The sequence below is a fragment of the Populus nigra genome, chromosome 4, assembly GCF_951802175.1.
Source record: "Populus nigra chromosome 4, ddPopNigr1.1, whole genome shotgun sequence".
NCBI lineage: Eukaryota > Viridiplantae > Streptophyta > Magnoliopsida > Malpighiales > Salicaceae > Populus > Populus nigra.
Window position 1 is genome coordinate 22,714,174 of NC_084855.1, and position 22,850 is coordinate 22,737,023.

The 22,850-nt window shown below is 31.9% G+C and overlaps 1 protein-coding gene across 1 annotated transcript; it reads right to left on the reverse strand.

Annotated features, from left to right (window-relative positions):
* Positions 1-18,508: 18,508 nt before the first annotated feature.
* Positions 18,509-21,172, reverse strand: LOC133691674 (probable aldo-keto reductase 2). The gene is made up of 4 exons (XM_062112278.1): positions 20,620-21,172; positions 20,106-20,278; positions 19,886-19,988; positions 18,509-19,115 (listed from the first exon to the last, which is right to left on the reverse strand). Exons 1-4 carry the CDS (start codon positions 21,034-21,036, stop codon positions 18,777-18,779), a joined length of 1,032 nt encoding a protein of 343 aa, XP_061968262.1. The 5' UTR covers positions 21,037-21,172; the 3' UTR covers positions 18,509-18,776.
* Positions 21,173-22,850: the final 1,678 nt, after the last annotated feature.

Here is a 22,850-nt window from a genome sequence, read left to right on the forward strand (position 1 = left end):
ACATTATTATTGTTATTATTATTTTTATTTTTATTAGGGTAACGAGAACCGAGAAACTTGGATATGGCTGGGGTGTCAGACCCAAGTTTATAATCATTAGTTTTATTCTTATTGTTATTATTATTGTTATCATTATCAGTAATAATGTTTTTAAAAAACATTGTTACTATCAAAGAAAAACTGTAAATTTGATTTCAAGAGATAAAAAATTATAAGAATTTAAGTTTGATAAGTTTAATATTATTATTAATGTTAAAAATATTACTCTTGAATTAAGTGTTGTAGCCAGATTTAAGGATCTTGGGTCTTGCTTTACAGATAAAACTAACACTTTTAAATATTAATATTTTTTATATCTAAAAAATTAACTCTTAGTGCATTGTTATCAAACCCACCCGGTGAAAGAGCTGCATCCCGGGTTGTATAGATTGAGTTGAATCAATTCAGATTAATCTAAAAAAATAAAAAATATATATTTAAAATTTTAATATTTTATATGAAAAAATAAAAAATAATTCATATAAATATAAGTTATATATGTTATAAATAATGAAGTTTAAAATATTATTTCAAAAAGATTTTTTTATTCAAAACATAATATTCGTTATATAAAATAGTTTAGTAATCTCAAGTTCAAGAATCTTTTATACAATCGTCCCATTAACATATCCTTAGATATATATGATCATTTTATATGAAATTCTTATACAAGTCAGTTCAATGTACATGTCTTGTAACAAACACTTATATATTAATTTTAGATTTTTCTTGTACCTTAACTTATGAGAATAATTGTTTCTTTTCATAAAAAAAGAACATAATATATATAAGTTTCTATGACTCTAATAAATATCTAGTGTTTAAGAGAATATCGACCAAGAACATTTTAAGAATAATGTTTTGATACAATAATAATCTCATAATTATAACAATTTTATAATTTTCTTTGTAAAGTATTTTTGTCATATGAATTTTATTTTTATTATAGATTTATAAATCATAAGTTAAATTTATTAATCTAATATTATATAAATATTAAAGACAAATTAAATTTAATAAATATATATTTATACAAATATAATAATATTATGTGTAATTAGTTAATTGACTAGCTGATAGGCAATGACATGACTCTCTCTACTCTTCTAGACACATTGAAATTCCAACGCAAACGGCAATGACATGCAAATGCTTAGACTATATTATATACATAATTCAATTAGTGCATGATCACAAATTCCGGAACTTGTTCTCCACGATGCATAAAGCATAGATTTTAAATCCAAGTATGGACCGGAAGATTTACATGGCAAACTTGTAATTTCAAGTTTAACCGGAGACAGGTTTTTAGCATAAAATATAGTGGTTAAATCCGGCATATATTAGCAGATTTACTTGAATTTTAGTTGAATTGGATAAAACTGTAAGTCAATAAACTCGTCTAGATATTTAGTCTAGATATTTAGTGATTCACTTATCCTTTTCAAATCTAATATAAAATAAATAAATGATACTTTGAACAATTATTTTGAGGTAAGTATTTATATCGAGTATATAAAATTTTAATATTTTATATAAAAAAATAAGAAATAATTCATATAAATATAAGTCATATATGTTATAAATAATAAAGTTTAAAAAATTATTTCAAATTTTTTTTATTCAAAACATAATTTTTTTTATATAAAATAGCTCAGTGATTTTAAATTTTTGAATCACTTGTACAACCGTCACATTAACATTTTCATAAATATACATGATTATTTTATATAAAATTTTTATACAAGTCAGTTCAATGTACATATTTATGACAAATATTTGCATATTAATTTTAGATTTTTTTTTATAAAAAAACATAATATGTATAAGTCTCTATAACTCTAATAAATATCTAGTGTTTAAGAGAATATCGATCAAGAACATTTTAAGAATAATATTTTGATGTAATAATAATCTCATAATTATAACAACTTTATAGTTTTTTTTATAAAATATTTTTATCATATGAATTTTATCTTTAATGTAGATTGATTTAATGCAAATGCTAGACTATATTATATACATCCTTCAATTAGTGCATGATTACAAATTCCGCAACTTGTTCTCCAGAATGCATAAAGCATAGATTTTAAATCGAAGTATGGACTGGAAGATTTACATGGAAGCCAGGTTTTTAGCATAAAATATAGTAGTTATTAAATCCAGCATATATTAGCAGATTTACTTGAATTTTAGTTGAATTGGATAAAAATGTAAGTCAATAAACCCGTCTAGATATTTAGTCTAGATATTTAGTGATTCAATATAAAATAAATAAATAAATGATACTTTGAACAATTATTTTCAGGTAAGTCTTCATATCGAGTATATAAAGTTTTTAGTCACTCTCAACAATTAAAAAATAAATAAACAAATAATACTTTGAATAATTATTTTCAAGGAAGTTTTCAAACAGTTTGAACAAAAAGCAGGATCCCCTCGAACCTCAAAACTGCCGTCCTTAAAGCTGACGCCAAATTTGGTGAACAATTCATGTCGTAATCCTCCCGCCTTCAAGGCCTTGCCCAGAAGGATTTCGTTGGTGTGGGGTCCATAGACATCGGAGGTGTCGAGTAAAGTGACCCGGTGTTGATGGCATGGTGGATGAGGGCCGGTCTTGCCGGTTTATTTGTAGTTTATACAGTTGATCTCTTTATGGTTCGATCCCGATCTTGCCGGTTTATTTATTACTTCAACATTCCTGCATTTGGGAGAAGACATCAATCTTTTAGTCATGTCAATGTTGCCGGGGAGATAAATTCTTGTATAAATTATAATATTTATTTTATTTTCTCTTTTCACTTTTTACTTTTTTTGTATCTAACTTTGTTTCTTTTATTTTGTTTTGTTTTTTTCTTCTTTTTATTATTTTCCTACACGTGCATGAAAGTTTGGTCACGTACATTAAGTGGTAAACTTTGTAGGGTATCCTCATTATTTTCAAAAACTATGGCCGAAAAAGATAACCAGTCACTTCATAATGAAAATAACCATGTTAGAACACTTAGAAACCACATGAATCCCACAAAAACAAGTGCACCCTCATGCATAGTTTTCCCCTATGATGCATCTCATTTTAATTTTAAGCCAAACATTATTCAACCTTTACCTTCTTTTCATGGCTTAGATCTAGAAAATTCATACTTGCATTTGAGAGAATTTGAGGTCTGTAACACCTATAATGACTTAAATTGTAGCATGAACACCATTAGATTAAAGCTTTTTCCTTTTTCATTAAAAGATAAAGCTAAAACATGGCTACAAAATCTTAGGTCAGGATTCATTTGTGCTTGGGATGAAATACAACAATAATTTTTTTTAAAAAATTTTCGTCTCACAGAACAAACTCTTTCAAAAGACAAATCACCACTTTCATTCAAAAACCAGGAGAAATATTTTACCAATGTTGGGATAGGTATCGAGTCTTGTTTAATACTTGTCCTTATCATGGTTTTGAAACATAGAGATTGGTTTCATATTTTTATGAACACCTAAAGATAGATAAATGGTGGAATTGATGCGTAATAGAACTTTTAAAGATAAAGACCCTAATAAAGCAATGGAGTTCTTAGACTTGCTAGCTGAAAATGCTCAAAATTGGGACACTATAGGCACTTATAAGGCACCAAGTAAAACTCAACTTTACACATCTAGTAGAGGAATATACAACTTTAGGGAAGATCATAACCTCGAAGCCAAGTTTGCATCTGTAGCTAGAAAGGTCGAGGCACTAAAATTGAAAAAGAATGGTCAATTAAAATCTGTTCAAGACATATGTGTGTCAAATCTGTGAAACCAATTAACACTCAACCAATGACTTCATTGTCCAACTTTGCCTTATTTCAAGGAATGCCTCCATGAACAAGCCCATGCTTTAAACAGTTTCCAAAGGCCAATCATAACCCATACTCGCAAACATACAACCCTGGTTGGAGAAATCACCCAAATTTCAGTTGGAAGAGTGATAACAATAATGCACAAACTTCATAACCATCGTTTCAAGCACACCATAATTTTCAAAATTCTCATGGATATGCACCTCCTTATGCTCCACCTTTTAGAAGAAATCTTGAGGAAACATTATATGCATTCATTAAAAAACAAGAGGCAATCAACACTCAACTTACTTAAACCATGACAAATTTTAAAGATACTATTGCAAAATTCACATCTGCTCTTAATTTTCAAGAGAAAGGTAAGTTTCCATCTCAACCACAGCAAAATCCAAAGGGGCAATACAATGCAAATGCAAGTAGTTCCGGAAACCAACACATGGATCAAGTCAAATCAGTCATTACTATCCATAGTGGTAAGGTTATTGAAAAACCCATTCTTAAACCTTGTGAGAAAGATGACGAGTCAATCTCTAAGGGTAATGAAAGGGTTGAATCTGAACATTGCAAAGAAAAGACCGATTCCCCGCCAGCACTTCCATTTCCTCACGCCATGACCAAATAAAGAAAAATCAATCACAACTCTGAAATCTTTGAAACTTTCAAACAAGTAAGGATCAATATACCTTTGTTAGATGTTATTAAACAGGTACCTTCTTATGCTAAATTTTTGAAAGATCTGTGCACTGTGAATAGAAAATTAAATGTGAAAAAAAGCCTTTTTAGCCGAACAAATAAGTGTCATTCTTCAAAACAATAATGCTTTGAAATATAAAGACCCTAGTTGTCCTACAATTTCTTGCTTTATTAGAGAACATAAAATTAAAAGAGCTTTACTTGATCTTGGAGCTAGTGTGAATTTATTTTCATATTCGGTTTTTTAAAGTCTCAATATAGGTGAGTTAAAACCAACTTCTGTAACTCTCTTACTTGCTTATAAATATGTAAAAGTGCCTAGAGGAATAGTTAAGGATGTGTTAGTACAAGTTGATAAATTCATTTATCCTATGGATTTTATTGTCTTGGTATACAACCTGTTGAAGTCTCAAGAAGAAATCGAGGATAAGAAAGGTACCGAAAATGTTGATACAGATATTTTATCAAGATTGACAATAGATTCGACATTCGATATCACACCAATCGATGATTACTTTCTTGACGAATCCTTACTTTCTCTTAGTCCAATGCCTTGGTTTGCTAATCATATCAATTTTCTAACAATAGGAGATTTTCCAGCTCACTAGCGTACCGAAAATGAAGAAAAGTTTTTGAACGAAGTGAAGAACTTTTATTCGGATGACTCTTACTTATTCAAATATTGTCCTGATCAAATATTTTGAAGATGCATTTCGGACAATGAGGTAAGTAATGTCATTAAATTTTGTCATTCTAAGGCATATGAGAGTCATTTCTCGTCAAAAAAGACAACTGCAAAAATCTTACAATATGGATTCTATTAGCCCACCATGTTTAAAGACACACATGTTTTCTACAAAGCTTGTGAAAATTGTCAAACGTCAGGGTTTATTTCAAAACATAAGGAATCTTTAAATAATCTTCTATTGACTTTTGAGACGTATCCTGGTAGAGATGTGCATTGTGCATTTCATGATTTATAACCTAATTTTCATAAAGAACATCATGCTTAGCATAGTCTTAGGAATCTAACTATAAAAGATCTTGTTTACTAGTTTTTAAGAAAACTGGATGGGAAACCTATCCTCGACCCATAGAGGGCATTTAAGTCGTTCTTGGACGTAAAACCACGGGAAGATATGAGCCATAATCACAACTACAATTTAAGCCTTAGTTTGTAAAAATTTGTGTCTTTTGGTTTTATTAATAACATATTATTTTGTTTTGTTATTTCTTATATTTGTTTAAGTGTGTTTCAGGTTTGTCAATGTTCGCTATTTTAGGTGATGTCTTCTATACTCTATCTTTCTGCCTTAGGATATTAAGGGCAATGTCTCGTTTTAGTTGGGGGAGAGGGTAGTAGTTGACATTAAAAAACTAACTAACTACTTTTGTTTTTAATAAAACCATTTAACAAAACTGTTATTACTAGGATGGCAGAGTAAGGGAGAATTTTATTGACTCCTAAGACGCATCTTAGTAAACATTTTCCAATTGTTATTTGCAATATTCATAACAAGGTCTATCACATACTTCTTAAAATATTTAGGTTTACAAACTCTTGCATTGTTATCATTTGATTCTGCTCATATACTCATTTAACAAGTATTCTTAAACTTTCATTTTCACACACACACTTTAACATATGATTATGGGTTGCATATTGGATTATTATATTATTTATGTTCTTTTGTTAAAGGTAACAACTAAGGGAAATGGATACTATATAATTTGCAAAAAACAAAAAACAAAACAAATTGATAATATTGATGATAACAAAAATGTAGATAAGTTTGGTTTCGTAACCTCCCTAACCTAAGCAATTAAGCCCAAAGGGTTGTTTTAACACCTAATATCCTAAAGTCAACTAACTTGGGAGCTATTGGCCTAATGCTTGTTACATGGGTTAAGGAGAAAACCTTAAGGGAATCAAACATTACACTATCTATGTATTAGTATCTGCAACCCAAGTTACTAAGCTCATAGGGGTGTCTCAACACCTAATGCCCTAAGACCAACTGGTCTGGGAGTCATTAGCCGAAAGCTCGTTACATGGGTTAAAGATGCATTGTGTTTTAAGTTATATGTATATATACTAAAAAAAAATATTATCAATTGGATTATTACATTATTTATGTTCTTTTGTTAAAGGTAACAACTAAGGGAAATGGATAGTATATAATTTGCCAAAAACAAAAAAAAAATTAATAATATTGATGATAATAAAAACGTAGATCAGTTTGGTTTCGTAACCTTTCTAACCTAAGCAATTAAGCCCGAAGGGGTGTTTTAACACCTAATATCCTAAAGTCAACTAACTTGGAAGCTATTAGCCTAGTGCTTGTTACATGGGTTAAGGAGAAAACCTTAAGGGAATTAAACATTGCACTATCTATGTATTAGTATCTGCAACCCAAGTTACTAAGCTTGTAGAGGTGTCTCAACACCTAATGCCCTAAGACCAACTAGTTTGGGAATCATTAGCCGAAAGCTCGTTACATGGGTTAAAGATGCATTGTGTTTTAAGTTATATGTATATATATTAAAAAAAAAATCTCAACCCAAGAAAGTTAACCGTAGAAAAACATTAGAAAAGACTATTTTTTTTCTTCCAATAAAAGCCCAATCATCTATGTTTTCATACATTAAACGTTTATTAATATCTTGTTTAAGAAGTATGAAGCAGATATATAAATTTAATGAGAGTTTGTTTATTTGGATAGATTAATGGAAGTTGAATGATGAATGTCTTGCTTTGTGGAACTTACAAATTGTTTTTCTATTTTAACACTTTGATTACTAGGGAGTAGTAAAAAGCTGGTTATGGGGGTGTGATTAGTACTTAAAAGTGCATTTTTATCAAGGTTTTATATCATTATTTTGCACTTAAAGTATAAATAACTCATTAACTAGAGCATGTTTTATAATATCATGTCTAATATTATAAGATACCTTTAATTTATGGTAAATGTTCATCTTAAATGCAGGCCTATCACATAAATGAAAGGATTGATTGATGAGTTTAACTACTGAAATTGAGAAGACAAAGAGAGGGCTAAGCTTAGAAAAGAGATGTTGGTTCAGTCTAAACTGGAACACCATTCGGTTATTGGCTCATAACTAGAGCTGTAGCACTTGGATTTAGATCTAGTCTATATGGATGAAAAGCTAAGACATAGGCCTAAAAATTTCATGAAGAGTCTAAGATTCAAAAAGTTCGTTTTCAAGTTCCAATTATAGCAAAAACGGAGAAGTCGGAATCTATCATGTAGCCCAGATATTGTTCAGTGTTCAGCCCATATCTCGAGTTCTAGAAGTCCAAATGCACCGATTCTTTTTTTGTTGGAAATCTGAAACAATTTCCTAGAACTTGCATGAAGACTATCTGTTCAAATTATGATGTTAGCAATGATGTTTTGTTCAGACAAGAAAATAAGGATTGTTACCAAGTCAAGATGTGGTCACCCACTCAACAATTAGTCATCAAATCAATAGTTTTAAATTTTGGCTTATTAAAGGAGGCATTTGCCATGCATTTAGACATCTTGGTTTTCAAATCAAGATTATGTTCTTATTCTCTCTTTTTATATTTTTTTAATGCTTAAGTTTTGCTTTCATTAATCTCTTGTTTATACCTTTTATTTCATTTCCTTTACTTAGTTAACTTATATCTTATTTATGTTCTTATATTGTTTATTTATGTTTCTCTCTTTCATTATGTTTAGTTAAGTTTATTATGTCAAGGTGAACATGTTACACTAATAGTGTAAGAATAAGTATAGTATAAACTTAATATGGACCTTAATGTTTAATACTAACATGTTTTGTATTTGTTATCTTATTCACTCTTAATACTTTGCTTGTTAAATGGTTAATCTAGATTTATGTTGTATAACTCTTGGTACAATAAATACTTGGCACTTTCATAGCCCAACCGTATGGTATAACCAACACTTGTGCTATGAAAGGAACTTGATTTGTTGTTAACATAAGTTATAATCATGAATACCTGACAATATTTACAAGTATTAGTAATATTCGAATAAGATAACTAATGTAATCATGTTAACAATTTATAATCCGATTGGAACCTCCTTTGTGTATGGTTTCCAGTTGAGTAATAAAAAGAGTTTATAATATACTTGTTTGAAATACCTTTAGTGGATCCTCTAATCTTGACAATTATTTTATATTTGTTTAAATCCTTACATCAATATCACATTTCAAAACTCTCTTCAACTCCTTTTCTGTTATTATTTATTTTTTTATTTATAGTTTATACAGTTGACCTCCTTGTGGTTCGATCATAGTCTTGCCGGATTATTTATTACTTCGACACTCCTGCACTTGGAAGAAGACATCAATCTTTTGGTCGTGCCATCAGTCAATTGATGAGAGAGAAGAAGTTATTTATCGTTTGGGTTGATTTTTAATATAATATAGGTAAGGGTATTTTGGTATTTTTATAAATTTATAATTTTTCTTTGATTTAGGATACAAATTGTAATTTTTTAAAACTCGACAGGCAAGTGAACTTTTGACTAAATTATAGGATGTTAAGGGTAATTTTACCTTCATTAATTAGAATATAATAGTAATTTTGTAAATAGTTTAAACTGTTTTGTTAACTTTGTTTTTGCGAAGATGTAAAATACTATACAATTTTAAAAATTATTGATTTTGGATATAAACTGTAATTTTTTTTAAAATAAAAATAATGTCAAAAAATAATTAAATTATAGATGAAAAATTACATTTAGCATCTAATATTTGATCCGAATTACAATTACTTGTTGTAATTTTAAAAAAATAAAATTTTGAAATCCAATGAAATGACCCCATTGCCTTTATATATATGAAAATTAACCAAACAGTATATCAGTAGCTTTGTTCTCTTTGACCAAATCATTCCTCTTTCTCATTTACATTTTGCTCTCATCATGTGAGCGGAATTCGAACCCAAATTGAAATATTTCATCTAATTCAAGATCATCAACAACCATTTATTTTTTTAAAAAAATTTCTAATGGTTACTTGATGGTATTGTTGTTATTTTTGAGCTTCAAGGGCTCTTTAATCATTAAATAAATTATAATAATAAATCTATAAATAATTAGATATTTTTTATTGATATTTTTAGAAAATATATTAAGTATTAGTACCTCTATAAATTTAATATCAAAGATAATTTTCTCCATTATAGAAGTATAGATTACTTTTCCTCAAAAAAAAAATTATCTTGTCTTGGTTGAAAAATAAAAGATAAGGTTTGTTTATCCTTAACCTTATCCCTATCCTTATGTGATATGGATATCACGTTGGAATTGAAAGGATACATATCAAACCCATACAGACATGATTACGATGTGTTATTGCTGCCGGGCGATTTATCTTACGCAGATACCAATCAACCTCCATGGGACTCATTTGGCCGCCTTGTGGAGAAATATGCTAGCCAGCGGCCGTGGATGGTGACTGAAGGAAACCACGAGACCGAAATCTTCCCAATTATACAGCCACATGGCTTCAAGGCCTATAATGCACGGTGGCTAATACCATATGAGGAGAGCAATTCAAGCTCAAATTTGTACTCCTCATTCAACGTTGTTGGCACTCATGTTATAATGTTAGGATCTTACACAGATTTTGATGAGCACTCGCAGCAGTATAAGTGGCTTGAAGCTGACTTGGGCAGCATTGAAATTAACTCAAAGCAATGACATGACTCTCTCTTTACCAGACACTCATTGAAATTCCAACGCAAACAGCCATTGACATGCAAATGTTAGACTACATACATCCTTCAATTAGTACATGATCACAAACTCCGCGACTTGTTTTCCCCTTTGCATAAAGCATAGATGTTAAATCCAAGTATGGAATGGAAGATTTACATGGAAAACTTAGAATTTCAAGTTTAACCATAGCCAAGTTTTTAGTGTAAAATATAGTTGTTAAATCTAGCGTGATTAGCCGATTTACTTGAATTTTAGTTGAATAGAATAGGATAAAACAATGACCTAATAAACTCAACTAGATTTTTAGTAATTCGAGTAACCTTTTCAAACTTAATTGAGTCAACACACAAAAAATGACCTAATAACCAAACTTTTTGCTAGGTAAGTACTTTAATCAAGTATCACATATAAGTAATTTAGACAAATAAATAGCACTAAAATTATCACACCAAATTGTAGGCATAGAAAACTGAGTAATTTGCAGATCTGACAATAAATGTAACATTTCCATTTCCAGGACCAACACATCAATCATAAATGGGGAAAACATGGTGAATTTTTTTTTTGTTTTGCTGAATTCAAACAAGCTTTACCGAAATTTTAGCAAAGTTTCTTCTATATTAAAAGATCCCAAGTTATCGACAATTATCTTGTACGCATCTATCATTCATTGTTCAACCATATCTCAATCATTCTAAGTCTCCATCATCAATTTATTCAAGAGTACAAGCACAACATTTCAAATATCCATCTTTTAAAGTTGACCATAAATTAATTCTTAGATAAACGAAACAAACATACATTATAATCATAATAATACAATTTACGTTTAGACATTTAATTTAAAGGAAGCTATTACAATTCAGGTCATATAGTTCCTTGAAAGACAAAATGCATCAACGTTCATTTAGCTTTTTTTAAATAACACAAAAGAAAACTAGAGGATCTAAAATATTACTCTTGTTGTGAATATAATGAACCTACAACAACATAATATTTGGAAATAATTATATTAAAATCAATAATATCATAGAAAAGAGAAATCAAACAATATATGTATTAATTCAATGCTATGAACTTTTATAATTCCTTATAATTTCCCATTTAATCTCCTTCTAATACTTCTAAATTTATCCTTATGGGAATCACCAAACATTCTCATTTCATTAATACTATCAAACTATTCTCCATCGAAAATACCAATTGTACCACTTCTTTCCAAAACATGGGAAGGGTAATGCCAACACTAATGAATCTCATTAGTGTCATTAGTCATCCTTGTCAGGACTGACTAATCACGTTCATGGTAATGTTGACATCAATGTAGCCAATTGATGTCATTAATTATTTCCAACCCAAAAATAATTAATCAATTTTCCATAATACCTTGGAATATTTCTAGGAATGCTGATGTCAAGGATTATTGACATCATTAGCTTTCACATCAGGAATAGCTAATGAAGTTTTATAAGTTTGCTAATATCGACATCATCTGTCGATATCATTAATTATTCTTAACTCGAATAGTTAATCAAGTTCAGTATTCCTCATTCTCTGCAATGGTCATGTCAATGTTAGCAAACCTTACTAACATCATTAGCCTCCCATATTTGGGACCGGCTAATCAAATCCAAGAAGCGGTTATTAGGGAAATTCATTACTACAGTTCATTATTCTCATTCAAAACCATAAATCAAATCTAATTTCATTTCTCATTCATTTCATTTTATCTGTTCTCATTTCGGTTTCATCCGTAGGCATAAGATCCATGAATTGAACAGATTACTAAAATTATCATTATTTAAGGAAAGTATAGGTATAAAGTACTTACTTCTTGTAGAAGCTCGACTCGCGCTCCCTTGTTGTTGTTGTTGTTTCCCTCTTGCGGTTCCTCCTAAATCTACAAACATACTACATTATTCCTTACTTAAGTCACATTTCGCAAAATAACAACAACAATAATGTTTATTCTCTTTTTTCAATTGTTTTTCTTACATTTGTGTTTCCATTACATCTCTTAAGATTAAGGTTCATTATCAAATCATAACTAACATCACAATTTCAAATTCAAATATGGCTTATTCCTTTCAAACTTCAAGACATGATGCTACACATTTTTCAAAGGGAAGGAAATTGGATTATGCCCCTAACATGACTAAATTTCCTTGTTTTTCCAATTTTTTGAATCTACCAACAGATTCGGTAGCTCGACATCTCCTCATATATTTACCTATATCTGGAGTTCTAAAGCTCCAAATTAAACGAGGTTGGATTTGTTGGAAAGCTAACATTCCTGGCTATAACTCTCTAGAACCAAGGTGATGACTTTGCTCAGTTTTTTCAAAAGTTTTTAGATGAACTTTCAATTATCTCCATTTCCCTTTCTTCTCTCAAGACAACTATTTCTACATTTCGCAACTCCTCCTAAGATATGTCATAGGCCATACATAAGGTTAATACCCTTGTTTCCCCTTCACATAACACACGCATTTGACTCACGAAGTTCCCCACTACCAAGTTATCATGTTTCCCTCATTAGTAAACTTTCACCGCACCTAATTCATGCATCATTAAGTATGACATCCCAAAACTCTCTCTCTCTCTCTCTCTCTCTCTCTCTCTCTCTCTCTCTCTCTCTTTCTCTCTCTCTTCAATTTGGTCTTGGTCGGAACCTTGGCCTAAAGGGACCAAGGGTCCCTTTTTCCTTTCTATGCAATTATTTGTCTCATTTACTCATTGTTCATATCATAACAACATATCACAAAGTTTTATCAAGCAAAATTTAGAATTTATTTTCCTCTCATTCAACCCTCACATGGCTAGCCACTTATGTCCCTTGGTCATTGATTTTTTTTTCTTTGGTATTCTTGCATGATATCATATTCAAGGTAATTTATAACACTTCAATTAACCTAATTCCGACAAATTCTGCAATTCTCTTAAATTTCACTCAAGAACTCTAATTTCTAAATTATAAAATTAGTGCACAATTCCTAATCAAATTTTAAATTGGTTTTCACAATTAGGTTTAGGGCCCTTTCCTGGAGGAAATTTGGATTTCAACTCAAATTTGGTTAAAGATTTTTAGCTCCTCTCCCATTGCATGCAGCCGACCCTCTCCTTTTTTTTCTCATAATTTCTTCACTTATTTCCTGGTTAATTTATTTGTCAAGGAATGTTCTCTCTATTTAGAAGTTTAAAATTTGAATACCCTAATAATTTTAGTGGTGTTTTTCTCTCAATTTTGGTGGAGGAAAATTTAAAATCCCTCTCTTCTTCTTGTCTTGGTGCAGCCGGCCACATGAAAGAGAAAATGGGGTATTTACAGTCCCATTCTTTCTTAATTGCACTTTGGCCTATTCTCCCCCCTTTACAATTTGAGTTGTACTTCTTTTTATTTTTTTAAATCTCCCCCTTAGCAATTGAATTTATTTGAATCAATTGGTGAAGCAAGATTGAATTGCTTCCAATTAAAAAAATATCATCAACGTAAACCAAGAGATAAAAATATCATCATCCATAAACAATATGAATAATGATGTGTCAACCTTAGAATCATGAAAGCCAATAGAGAAAAGATCATCACTAAGCCAAGTGTACTATGCTCAAGGAGCTTGTTTCAAGCCATACAAGGATTTATACAACTAACACACATGAGAAAAGAGATTAGAATCAACAAAACTTGGAGGTTACTGCATGTAGACCTCTTCATCAAGTGTCCAATTGAGAAAGACATTATGAATATCAAATTGATTAATTTTCCAATCATGCAACATCGCGACTGTGAAAATTAATCGAACAGTGGCTTGCTTAACAATAGGACTAAAAGTCTCAAAGTAATCGATACATTCCTGCTAACTAAAACTTCTAGCAACCAATCGAGCCTTATAGTGTTCAATGATGTCATCGACATGACGCTTGATCTTGTACACGTAACAATAACCAATAACATTCATCAAATGATGAAAAAGAACTAAAGACTAAATGTTGTTAGAACACAACACCTGAATTTCAGTCTTAATAGCATCTTACCAAGCCTCATACCTGTCAGCATCATAAAAAGTAAGTGGTTCATAGGTAGAACTAAAGAATTCTCGAGATTTATGACTATTAGAAGAGGCTGAATAAGCTGTTAGATTGGTTTTTTTGGCAGTTATGAATGAAGAACCATATAATATCGACGAACCATAGATGACGAGGCAGGGAGAGCTGACCTCGAATGATGCTGCAATGGATAAGAAAAGAGGTCAACAACCAAATTTAATCCAATAACAGAGGTAGACCAAAAGGTAGAGCTTGCAGGAAAGGCATCATTGTCAGAAATTAAAGCACCAGCAATGGGAGACCTGGGAGAACCAGCAACATCAAACATGTCATGTTGCAATTTAGAAGGGGTTAAACATGTACCTGTAGTATGAATATTAGAGAAACATGTATGCGGTGACGTAAGAGCACGACTAATGGGCTGTTATGAAGTGGTAGAAACGAGAGGTTGAGAGGTTACAAGTATAGGATTATGAAAAATTAGTGAGGTAAGGAAATTAGACAAATTGGTAGAATTGTTAGGAGAGGGAGTAGGGTCTAGTTGTGTAATTTGTTCATATTTGTCAAAAGAAAACACATGTTCATGAAAATAGACATGACGAGAAATATAAATTCATTGAGATGCGAGATCAAAACAACGATAACCAAGATAAACAGAGCTATAACCTAAAAACACATATGGAGAGGAACAAAAATCAAATTTGTGATTATGATATGGACGCGGACACGAAAACGGAAAACAAAGACACTCAAAAGTACATAAAAAATCATAATCAGGTGAATGTTGAAAAAACAAATTAAAAAGCGCATGCGATTGATAAGATAAAATAAGGTTTCAAAAGTGTAATTCCAAAACCTCAATAGTGTTTTACATTGGCCGAGAAGAGTAAAACTAGTTTCTAAAATATGCATATGACGACGTTCAACTATATCATTTTATTCATGTGTATAAGGACAAATTAAACGATGATGAATATCAATTATTTGAAAGAAATTATGTAACTTGCGGTATTCACCACCCCAATCAATCTGGAAAAATTTAATTTTTAGCAAAAATTAGCACTCAACCAAAGTTTGAAATTGTTGAAAAACAAAGAAGACATCAGATTTCACAACAAGAGAATAATACCATATATATTTTGTACGCATATTAACAAAAATAACAAAAACCATCAAAAGAAAAAAAAGGAGTACGGCCCCAAACATCACTAAATATTAAGTTAAATGAAGCAGGAGTTTTGTGGCCTGTAGGTCCTAATGATAGACACAACGACTTTCCTAATAGACAAGCTTGACACTGAAATTGAAAAAGTTTAGAGATATAAGCAATTTTATCTTTTGATACTTAAAGATTAAAAACAGGGAAGTAGGATGACTCAATTGACAATGTCATAGATCAGTAGAAGTAGAGACACAAGGAGACCAATAAACTTGAGGAATTGACATGATAGAAGACTTGAAAAAAACATAGAGACCATCTTTACTCTTACTAGAAAGGAGCAGTGCCTTGATGTTGAAATCTTTAATATAAAACATAAATGGTTGAAATTCAAAATAAAAATTATTATCAAGATAATTTTTTGAACAGAAAGCAATGGCTTTTGAATATGTGGTACATGAAAAACATTGGAAAAGTGAAGGTACATTTTGGTGTATATAACTTAGTATGCCTAATATTAGATGTGGAAAGGCCCTTACCATCACCTACATGCAAGTAATTATTATCGAGATACGGTTCGAATCCTGTCAAATTTGGAAGATCAGGTGTGATGTGTTGATTCCCACTAGTGTTAGGAAACCATTCCACAGAATTTGTTAAGGCAACATTGTTGAGCGCAAGATTGGCATTACGCTATTGTTAATGGCTTTGAAGTTGAGAATAGTAGGGGGTGGAATGATCGAAGGTTTGACACCTCTGGCACCTGACATTAGACCATTGCGAAGAGCCATTATTTCATTAGTTTAGTTATCAATTACCCTGCCTCCAGTTGTTGTTTGAAGACCCATAGAAACTTTGAAAATAAAACCTGGCATTAATGTTGTTACGATTGTTATTATAATGTTTACACTAGCCTCCATGAGATCATCCTCTTCCATTACTGAAATTATAGTTGTTGTTATACGAACCAGAGGGAGAGGGCTGACGTTGAGCAACATAAGCTGATGGTGGCTAAGCTGGTATAGGTAGTAAAGAAGTAGTGATAACAGCACCGCACCCATGAAGTGAAGAGAGGTCTTGTGAATGAACTCATGAGTAAGAAGATGACTATGAAGATCAGCATACAAAAGAGGTTCTATCTTGGTCATGAGGCTTGTTACCAAGTACTCGAACTCACCCCAAAGACAACGAAACACGTACAAATTGAAATCCTCTAGTGAAATTATCCGATCAACAGTGACTAATTCATCAAACATGCCTTTGCTTTTTTGTATAAATACAGTGACCAAATCATCACCCTGATAAAGATCTTGAAAAAAACCTTAAAGTTGCATAATGCAAGAATTAAACGGAGAAGCAAAGGCTTACTCAAAAGTAAACCAAACACAATGCGAGGTTTGGAAATCGACAACAAAATTTAGTACATCCATTGAAAGAGAAGAAAGCAGTGCATCGAGAATAAGTTGATAATGTTGTTTTCAAAGAAGAAAAGAATTATTAACTGAAGAGAACAATCATCGACAACAACCATATAAGAAGGAGGACACGGCTAAAAGCCATCAACAAAAGGGAAAACACCTTGTCCAATAAGATATGGATTCATCTGCATTCGTCAATAAAGATAATTTGTGTTTGTAAGCTTCAAAAGAATAACTTGATGAGTATTGAAGAAACTACCAAAATTTTTAGAAATACCGATGGAATTTTTTGTCAGTTTTTATACTCTCCTTTCATTGGAAAGAAATTTATCGATAGACTCACCGGTGGAAATGCTTCGTCTGTAAAACACTCTTCGGTAATTTTGGGTCTGTTGGTGATTCTCTTGGTAATAAAATTACTGATGGATTTACTAACGGAAAAAGCACACAAAAAAAATTACCCGTTTCATTTCTTTGGTATTTCCCTCGGAAATTTTATCATATAACCAACAGAAATAATGTATGTAATTTCATCGGTGATTAAACAGTGGAAAAATGGCATTTGCAATAATTCTTTTTCAACTCTCTAAAATATATCGATGGACTTAATTCATCGATAATATTGTTAGTAATTATTTAAAAATATATTTTTAAAAAATCTATTTGATAGAAGTAGAAAATAATTAAAATAAATTAAATTAATATAAATCAACACTCCATAATATTCAGGAACTGAGTTGCTTGGAAAAAAAAATCAACTCAAACAAATTTGCAACAAATAAATAACACAAAAAATAAACAACAGCAACAAATAAATAAATCAACTAAAAACAATTCCACCTAACCTAGAAAACCTATTTCAAAACCCATAATCCAGTAATAAATAAATAAATTTAATTGAAATTCAACAACAAAATTGAAAAAAAATTAAACTAAAATCCAATAAATTGATCTCATTTGAAAACAAAAAAGTCCTACAATAATATTCATACAATTATTAAGTACAGAAAAATTTAGAAATAAAAAAAAATATAATGCAAAAAAAACACTAAAAAGAAAAGAAAAAAAGAAAAGCCTTACCTTAATTTAATTGCGAATGAAGCTGAGAAGAGAAAAGAAAAATTAAATTCATAAAATATGTTAATTAATAAAAAAAAACTGACAAGAGAAAAGAAGAAGAGATGAGAAGATATTTTTGTGCGTGGAGGAGAAGAGAAGAGAAGAGAAAAGGAATTGAGAAAAGGAGAGAAAGAAAGAAAAGGATGTTTGTGTCATTTATATTTGTCAATTTTCTGGTGGTGAGAATGAAATAATGCTTGCAATTGAAGGCTCCATGGTGGCAAGATTCACAATAGCAGCAGCAGGGGAAGGTTGCATGGTAGCAGCAACAGGGAAAGGTTCCAAAGTAGAGGGAGAAGAAAAAGACTGAGGATTCACGACAATAACAGGAGAAGCTTCCAAAGCAAAGGGAGAAGAAGTTTGCACCATAGGCTGATACGAAGAGTCCATTGGAGAGGAGAAAATAAAGTTTTAAAGTGTAATGACTCTGATACCAAGTTAAAAATAATAGAAGACTTAATCTATTAATTAGCAAACCTTTCTTATTTATATATGTAAAGCAATGTATAATAGTTAATAGTTAATGCAGAGATTACAATACAAGAATAACAAAACTTTCACACACACACGTCTTTAATACATAATATGCTGTAATATTAGATTACAGGAACATTTATTCTCTTCAGAAGTTCAGATGGTGTACATGATCTCACAATTTTCAAAAACTTCAAAGGCAGCTGAAATCCAAGAGTAGCTAGCAGCAAGACAACATGACATGGCAGCATGCCTTCTACACAGCTTTCCATGATGAAAGAGGTGGAGTATCTGAATCCTTGAAAGTAGAGAATCCATCGTCAGACCTATCTCCCCTTACAGCATTTGAAGAAGCGATTGATTCGAGTTCAGCCATTTCTTCTAGTGTTAGTCTTACAGACAGAGCTCCAACATTCTGGTTGAAGTTTTCGATCTTGGTGGTTCCAGGAATAGGACATACATCATCACCCTGATGGTGTAACCAGGCCAAAGCCAGCTGCGATGGAGTGCATTGTTTCCTTGCTGCGATTTCATTAACCCGCTCAAATAATTGTCTATTATGATCCAGATTTTCAGGTTGGAACCTAGACATATCCTGAAACAATTGAAAAAACAACTCATCAACAAGAAAGCATCATAGATGGGCGATTTATGCATAGCATTATTCCGTAGGTACTTGTAACATGTCCTCCTTGCTCAATGTTTGAAATTAGGACCAACTTTGCCATAGCAAAATATTCCCAGCACAAAATGCTAACCATCATCATATTGTACACTACGCAGGTTTTATGGGTACAAACATGCCAAATTTCCAAGCTACAAGGCGAGTGACAAGATTTTAGGAAGCCAAAAATACTGAAGATTGACTATTAGAGAAAGATGTCAGCTACCCATGAGTTTGTGTTCCTCTAGCTAGTCCTCTTTTTAGTACATAACTGAGTAATCAAAAGATATAAGCAAAACATTAAGCATGCAGAATTTTTTGTTTGGACATGGGACAAATAAAGCCACTGTCTAATACAAGGAGATCCTGTAAATCTGTGTTTTATTTGATTGAATCTTTAAGCAATCCAAGTGTACAGCATATTTGTAGGAATAATGCAAATGTGAAAGAACTGCTAGGTAAAATATAATGATCTCAAAGCCAAACTTTTACTTTGTGCAAGTTTCTTCTATGGAGTTTAGACAATATAGAAGAGACTGTTTTTCGAGGCTTAGATAGGTTTCAATAATAGTTTTATATTATTTTCTAACATTTGTGACATCCTTTACAAACCGTAAAAGATTATGCTTGTGCGACTGGTTATTTACTGGACATGTGTTATATTGATCACAAACTCTATATTCAAAAAGAAGAGAACCTACCTTTCTGTAATCACCCTCTGAGAAGCTCTCAACCAACTTAGGCCCAGTGGAAAAGAATCCCCGTCCTAGAGGACTGTACACAACAATCCCAATGCCAAGTTCTCTGAACCATTAGAATGATAAGATCAGAATCTGGATATCTAAGGCATCCCATAAACAGCCTAAGGTTTCGGTTATTTTGATCTTCAAAGGAAATTAGTTTTTCTCATCAATGCCTCACCTGCAGATAGGAACAATCTCTTCCTCCACATCTCTTGACCACAGTGACCACTCCAACTGCACGGCTGTTATCGGATGAACAGCGTGAGCTCTTCTGATTGTTGAAGCAGAGGCCTCAGACAGACCTATATACTTTATTTTACCTTCTTCAACTAGTTTCTTGAGTTCCCCCATCTAGCAAAGAAAAGAATTATGAGTGCACGACTGCAAGAAAATTTTCAGCTAGAATGCAGGGACAGAACCCACTATTAGCATTGTCGGCATCCAACTACGAAAGAGACCACTGCAAGATGTCAATGCACATAATGAACATGAAGGTATCATCAATATAATGTCTAATCTATAATCTTAGTGGGTTTATGCGGAATTTTTAGGATTTTTGGATATGCCTGTTACAGATTCTGGAAAACGTATCATCAAGTAAAAGCAAAATTCTCTAAATATCATCATGGCCATCGAACGATCAAGATTAATCAGAACAATATTTAGAAATAAAAACAATTAAAGAGAAATACCGTAGCTTCAATAGGAACGCTGGTATCAATGCGATGTTGGTAATAAAGATCAATGCAGTCAAGTTGAAGGCGTTTCAAGCTGGCCTCGCAAGCAGCTCTCACATAAGCGGGATCCCCTCGAACCTCCGCATTGCCGTCCTTAAAGCTGACGCCAAATTTGGTGGCTAATTCAACTCTCTCTCGTAATCCTCCCGCCTTCAAGGCCTTGCCCAGAAGGATTTCGTTGGTGTGGGGTCCATAGACATCAGAGGTGTCGAGTAAAGTGACCCCGGTGTTGACAGCATGGTGGATGAGGGCGATCATGTCCGATTCAGGCTTTGGAGGGCCGTAGAAGGCAGACATGCCCATGCATCCAAGTCCCTGTGCTGATACTTCAAGACCCTGTGACCCCAGCTTGATCCTTTTCACTGCTGCCATCTCTCTTGTTCTTGAGAACTCTATTGTTAATTGAAACAATGGCGAAGCGGTTGAAACGAAACCGCCATAAATAGAGAAAGTGTGTGCGAGCGCGCGGACGAGACTATATGGTCATCGAAGAATAATTTCTAACGGAAGCACCTACGTAATGGAAATAATAGCACAGGATTTTTGGAATTTGATTTTTAGTTTTTTAAAGTATTTTTTATTTAAAAATATATTAAAATAATATTTTTAACGCTAATTAATAATCAATCTACTTTCAATAAATAAATTCAGCTTGGCATTGTTCCAGGAATTGAAATTGATGTTTCAGCTAACATCCATGATAAGAGCAGCTGGACGGATGCACATACAATCGATAAACTATTCATTTGTTTAAAAGGAACGTCATGAGAAGGGGCTAAAATCAGGATTCAAACCCAATATACCTTAGCTTTATAGAATATCAAGCCCAGGTAACATAGAATATAGTTTGCTTTCAAACCCAATATTTATTTGATTTTAATTGTGTTAAGCTTAAATGCACATGAATTTAATAAAATATTAGAATCAATATTCTTAAGCTCAACTATGTGCTGAGTCTATATGCGTATGGATCCGGCAAAATGTCACACTCAATGCCTTTATGCTTAGCTGCATGCTAAGCTCAAATGCAAGTGGGTCTGACAAGACACCAGACCCAACACCCTTAGATTTAACTACGCATTGAGCTCAAGTACCTGAGGTCTGGCAAGATGTCAAACTCAATATTTTTGGCTTAGTTACTCGCTAAACCTAAGTACCTGCAGGCTTAGCAAAACACCAAACCTAGCAACATTTGGTTCAGCTATGTGTTGAGCCCAAGTTTATGTAGGTCTAACAAGATGTCTTACCCAGTACCCTTGATTTCATCAGCATGTTAAGCTTGAGTGTGTATATGTCTGGCAAAATGTCCAACCTAACAACTTTGAGTTTAATATCATTCCAGGTCTAAATATACTCAAAATTGAAAGTCTTTATAAGCCTCATCCCAGGTCACAAGGCTATATTATAGTCCTTAACATAAAATAACAAGAATTTTGGATAGTTATTTCTCTACACTCCTAGGCATATAAAAGTCTTCCAAAAGCTTATCTTGTTCCAATTATCATTAATGTTGATTAAAGGTTATTCACATCAACATTAATGTTGCGTGCAATATACTTTATAAAATCTACTACGGATCCACCATATTTCCATCAACATTAATGTTGATTTAAGGGTTATTTCCATTAATATTAATGTGTAAGAGATGTTTTCTTCTCACCTATGTTTTCAAAAGGAAATGAGTCTCCATCCCTTCAACAAAATAAAATAGTTCAGGGGCTATAAATATTCTTAGAATCATCCGTGTAAACCCTAGTAGGATTTTGGCATCAATAGGAGATTTAACATGGGAGATTAAATAGGGTTAAATTAAAATAAAATATACATGTGTGTAATAATGTGAAATAAATTAGGAAAATAATATTTTTGATATAAGAATATTTGAAAACGGTAAAGTTCACGTGTAAGCCATGGAAATAAACCCGGGTAAAAAGAAAACTTATCCAAATAAAGAACTAAAGGATAGGATGGTAACAACAAATTTAAGGGACCTATAAATACATGAATAGTGTTTATTTTTTAACATTTTTGGCCGATCATGAGAGAAGAGAGAAAGGAGAGGAACTTTTGAGAGAAAACTTGAAAAAATCCACCATAAAATCACAAAAAAGAGGTAGATTAAGAGGTTAAAGCAAGATTAGGAGTGATTAAAGAAGAAAAAATGAAAGAAAAAACAAGTTTTTCTT

Excerpts from the sequence above, each read along its gene's own strand:
- LOC133691674 (XM_062112278.1), bottom strand. The coding sequence starts at position 21,036 with ATGGCAGCAGTGAAAAGGATCAAGCTGGGGTCACAGGGTCTTGAAGTA. Across the intron at positions 20,279-20,619 it reads GCGTTCCTATTGAAGCTACG|ATGGGGGAACTCAAGAAACT; the intron begins GTATTTCTCTTT and ends TTTCTTTGCTAG. Across the intron at positions 19,989-20,105 it reads GAGATTGTTCCTATCTGCAG|AGAACTTGGCATTGGGATTG; the intron begins GTGAGGCATTGA and ends CTAATGGTTCAG.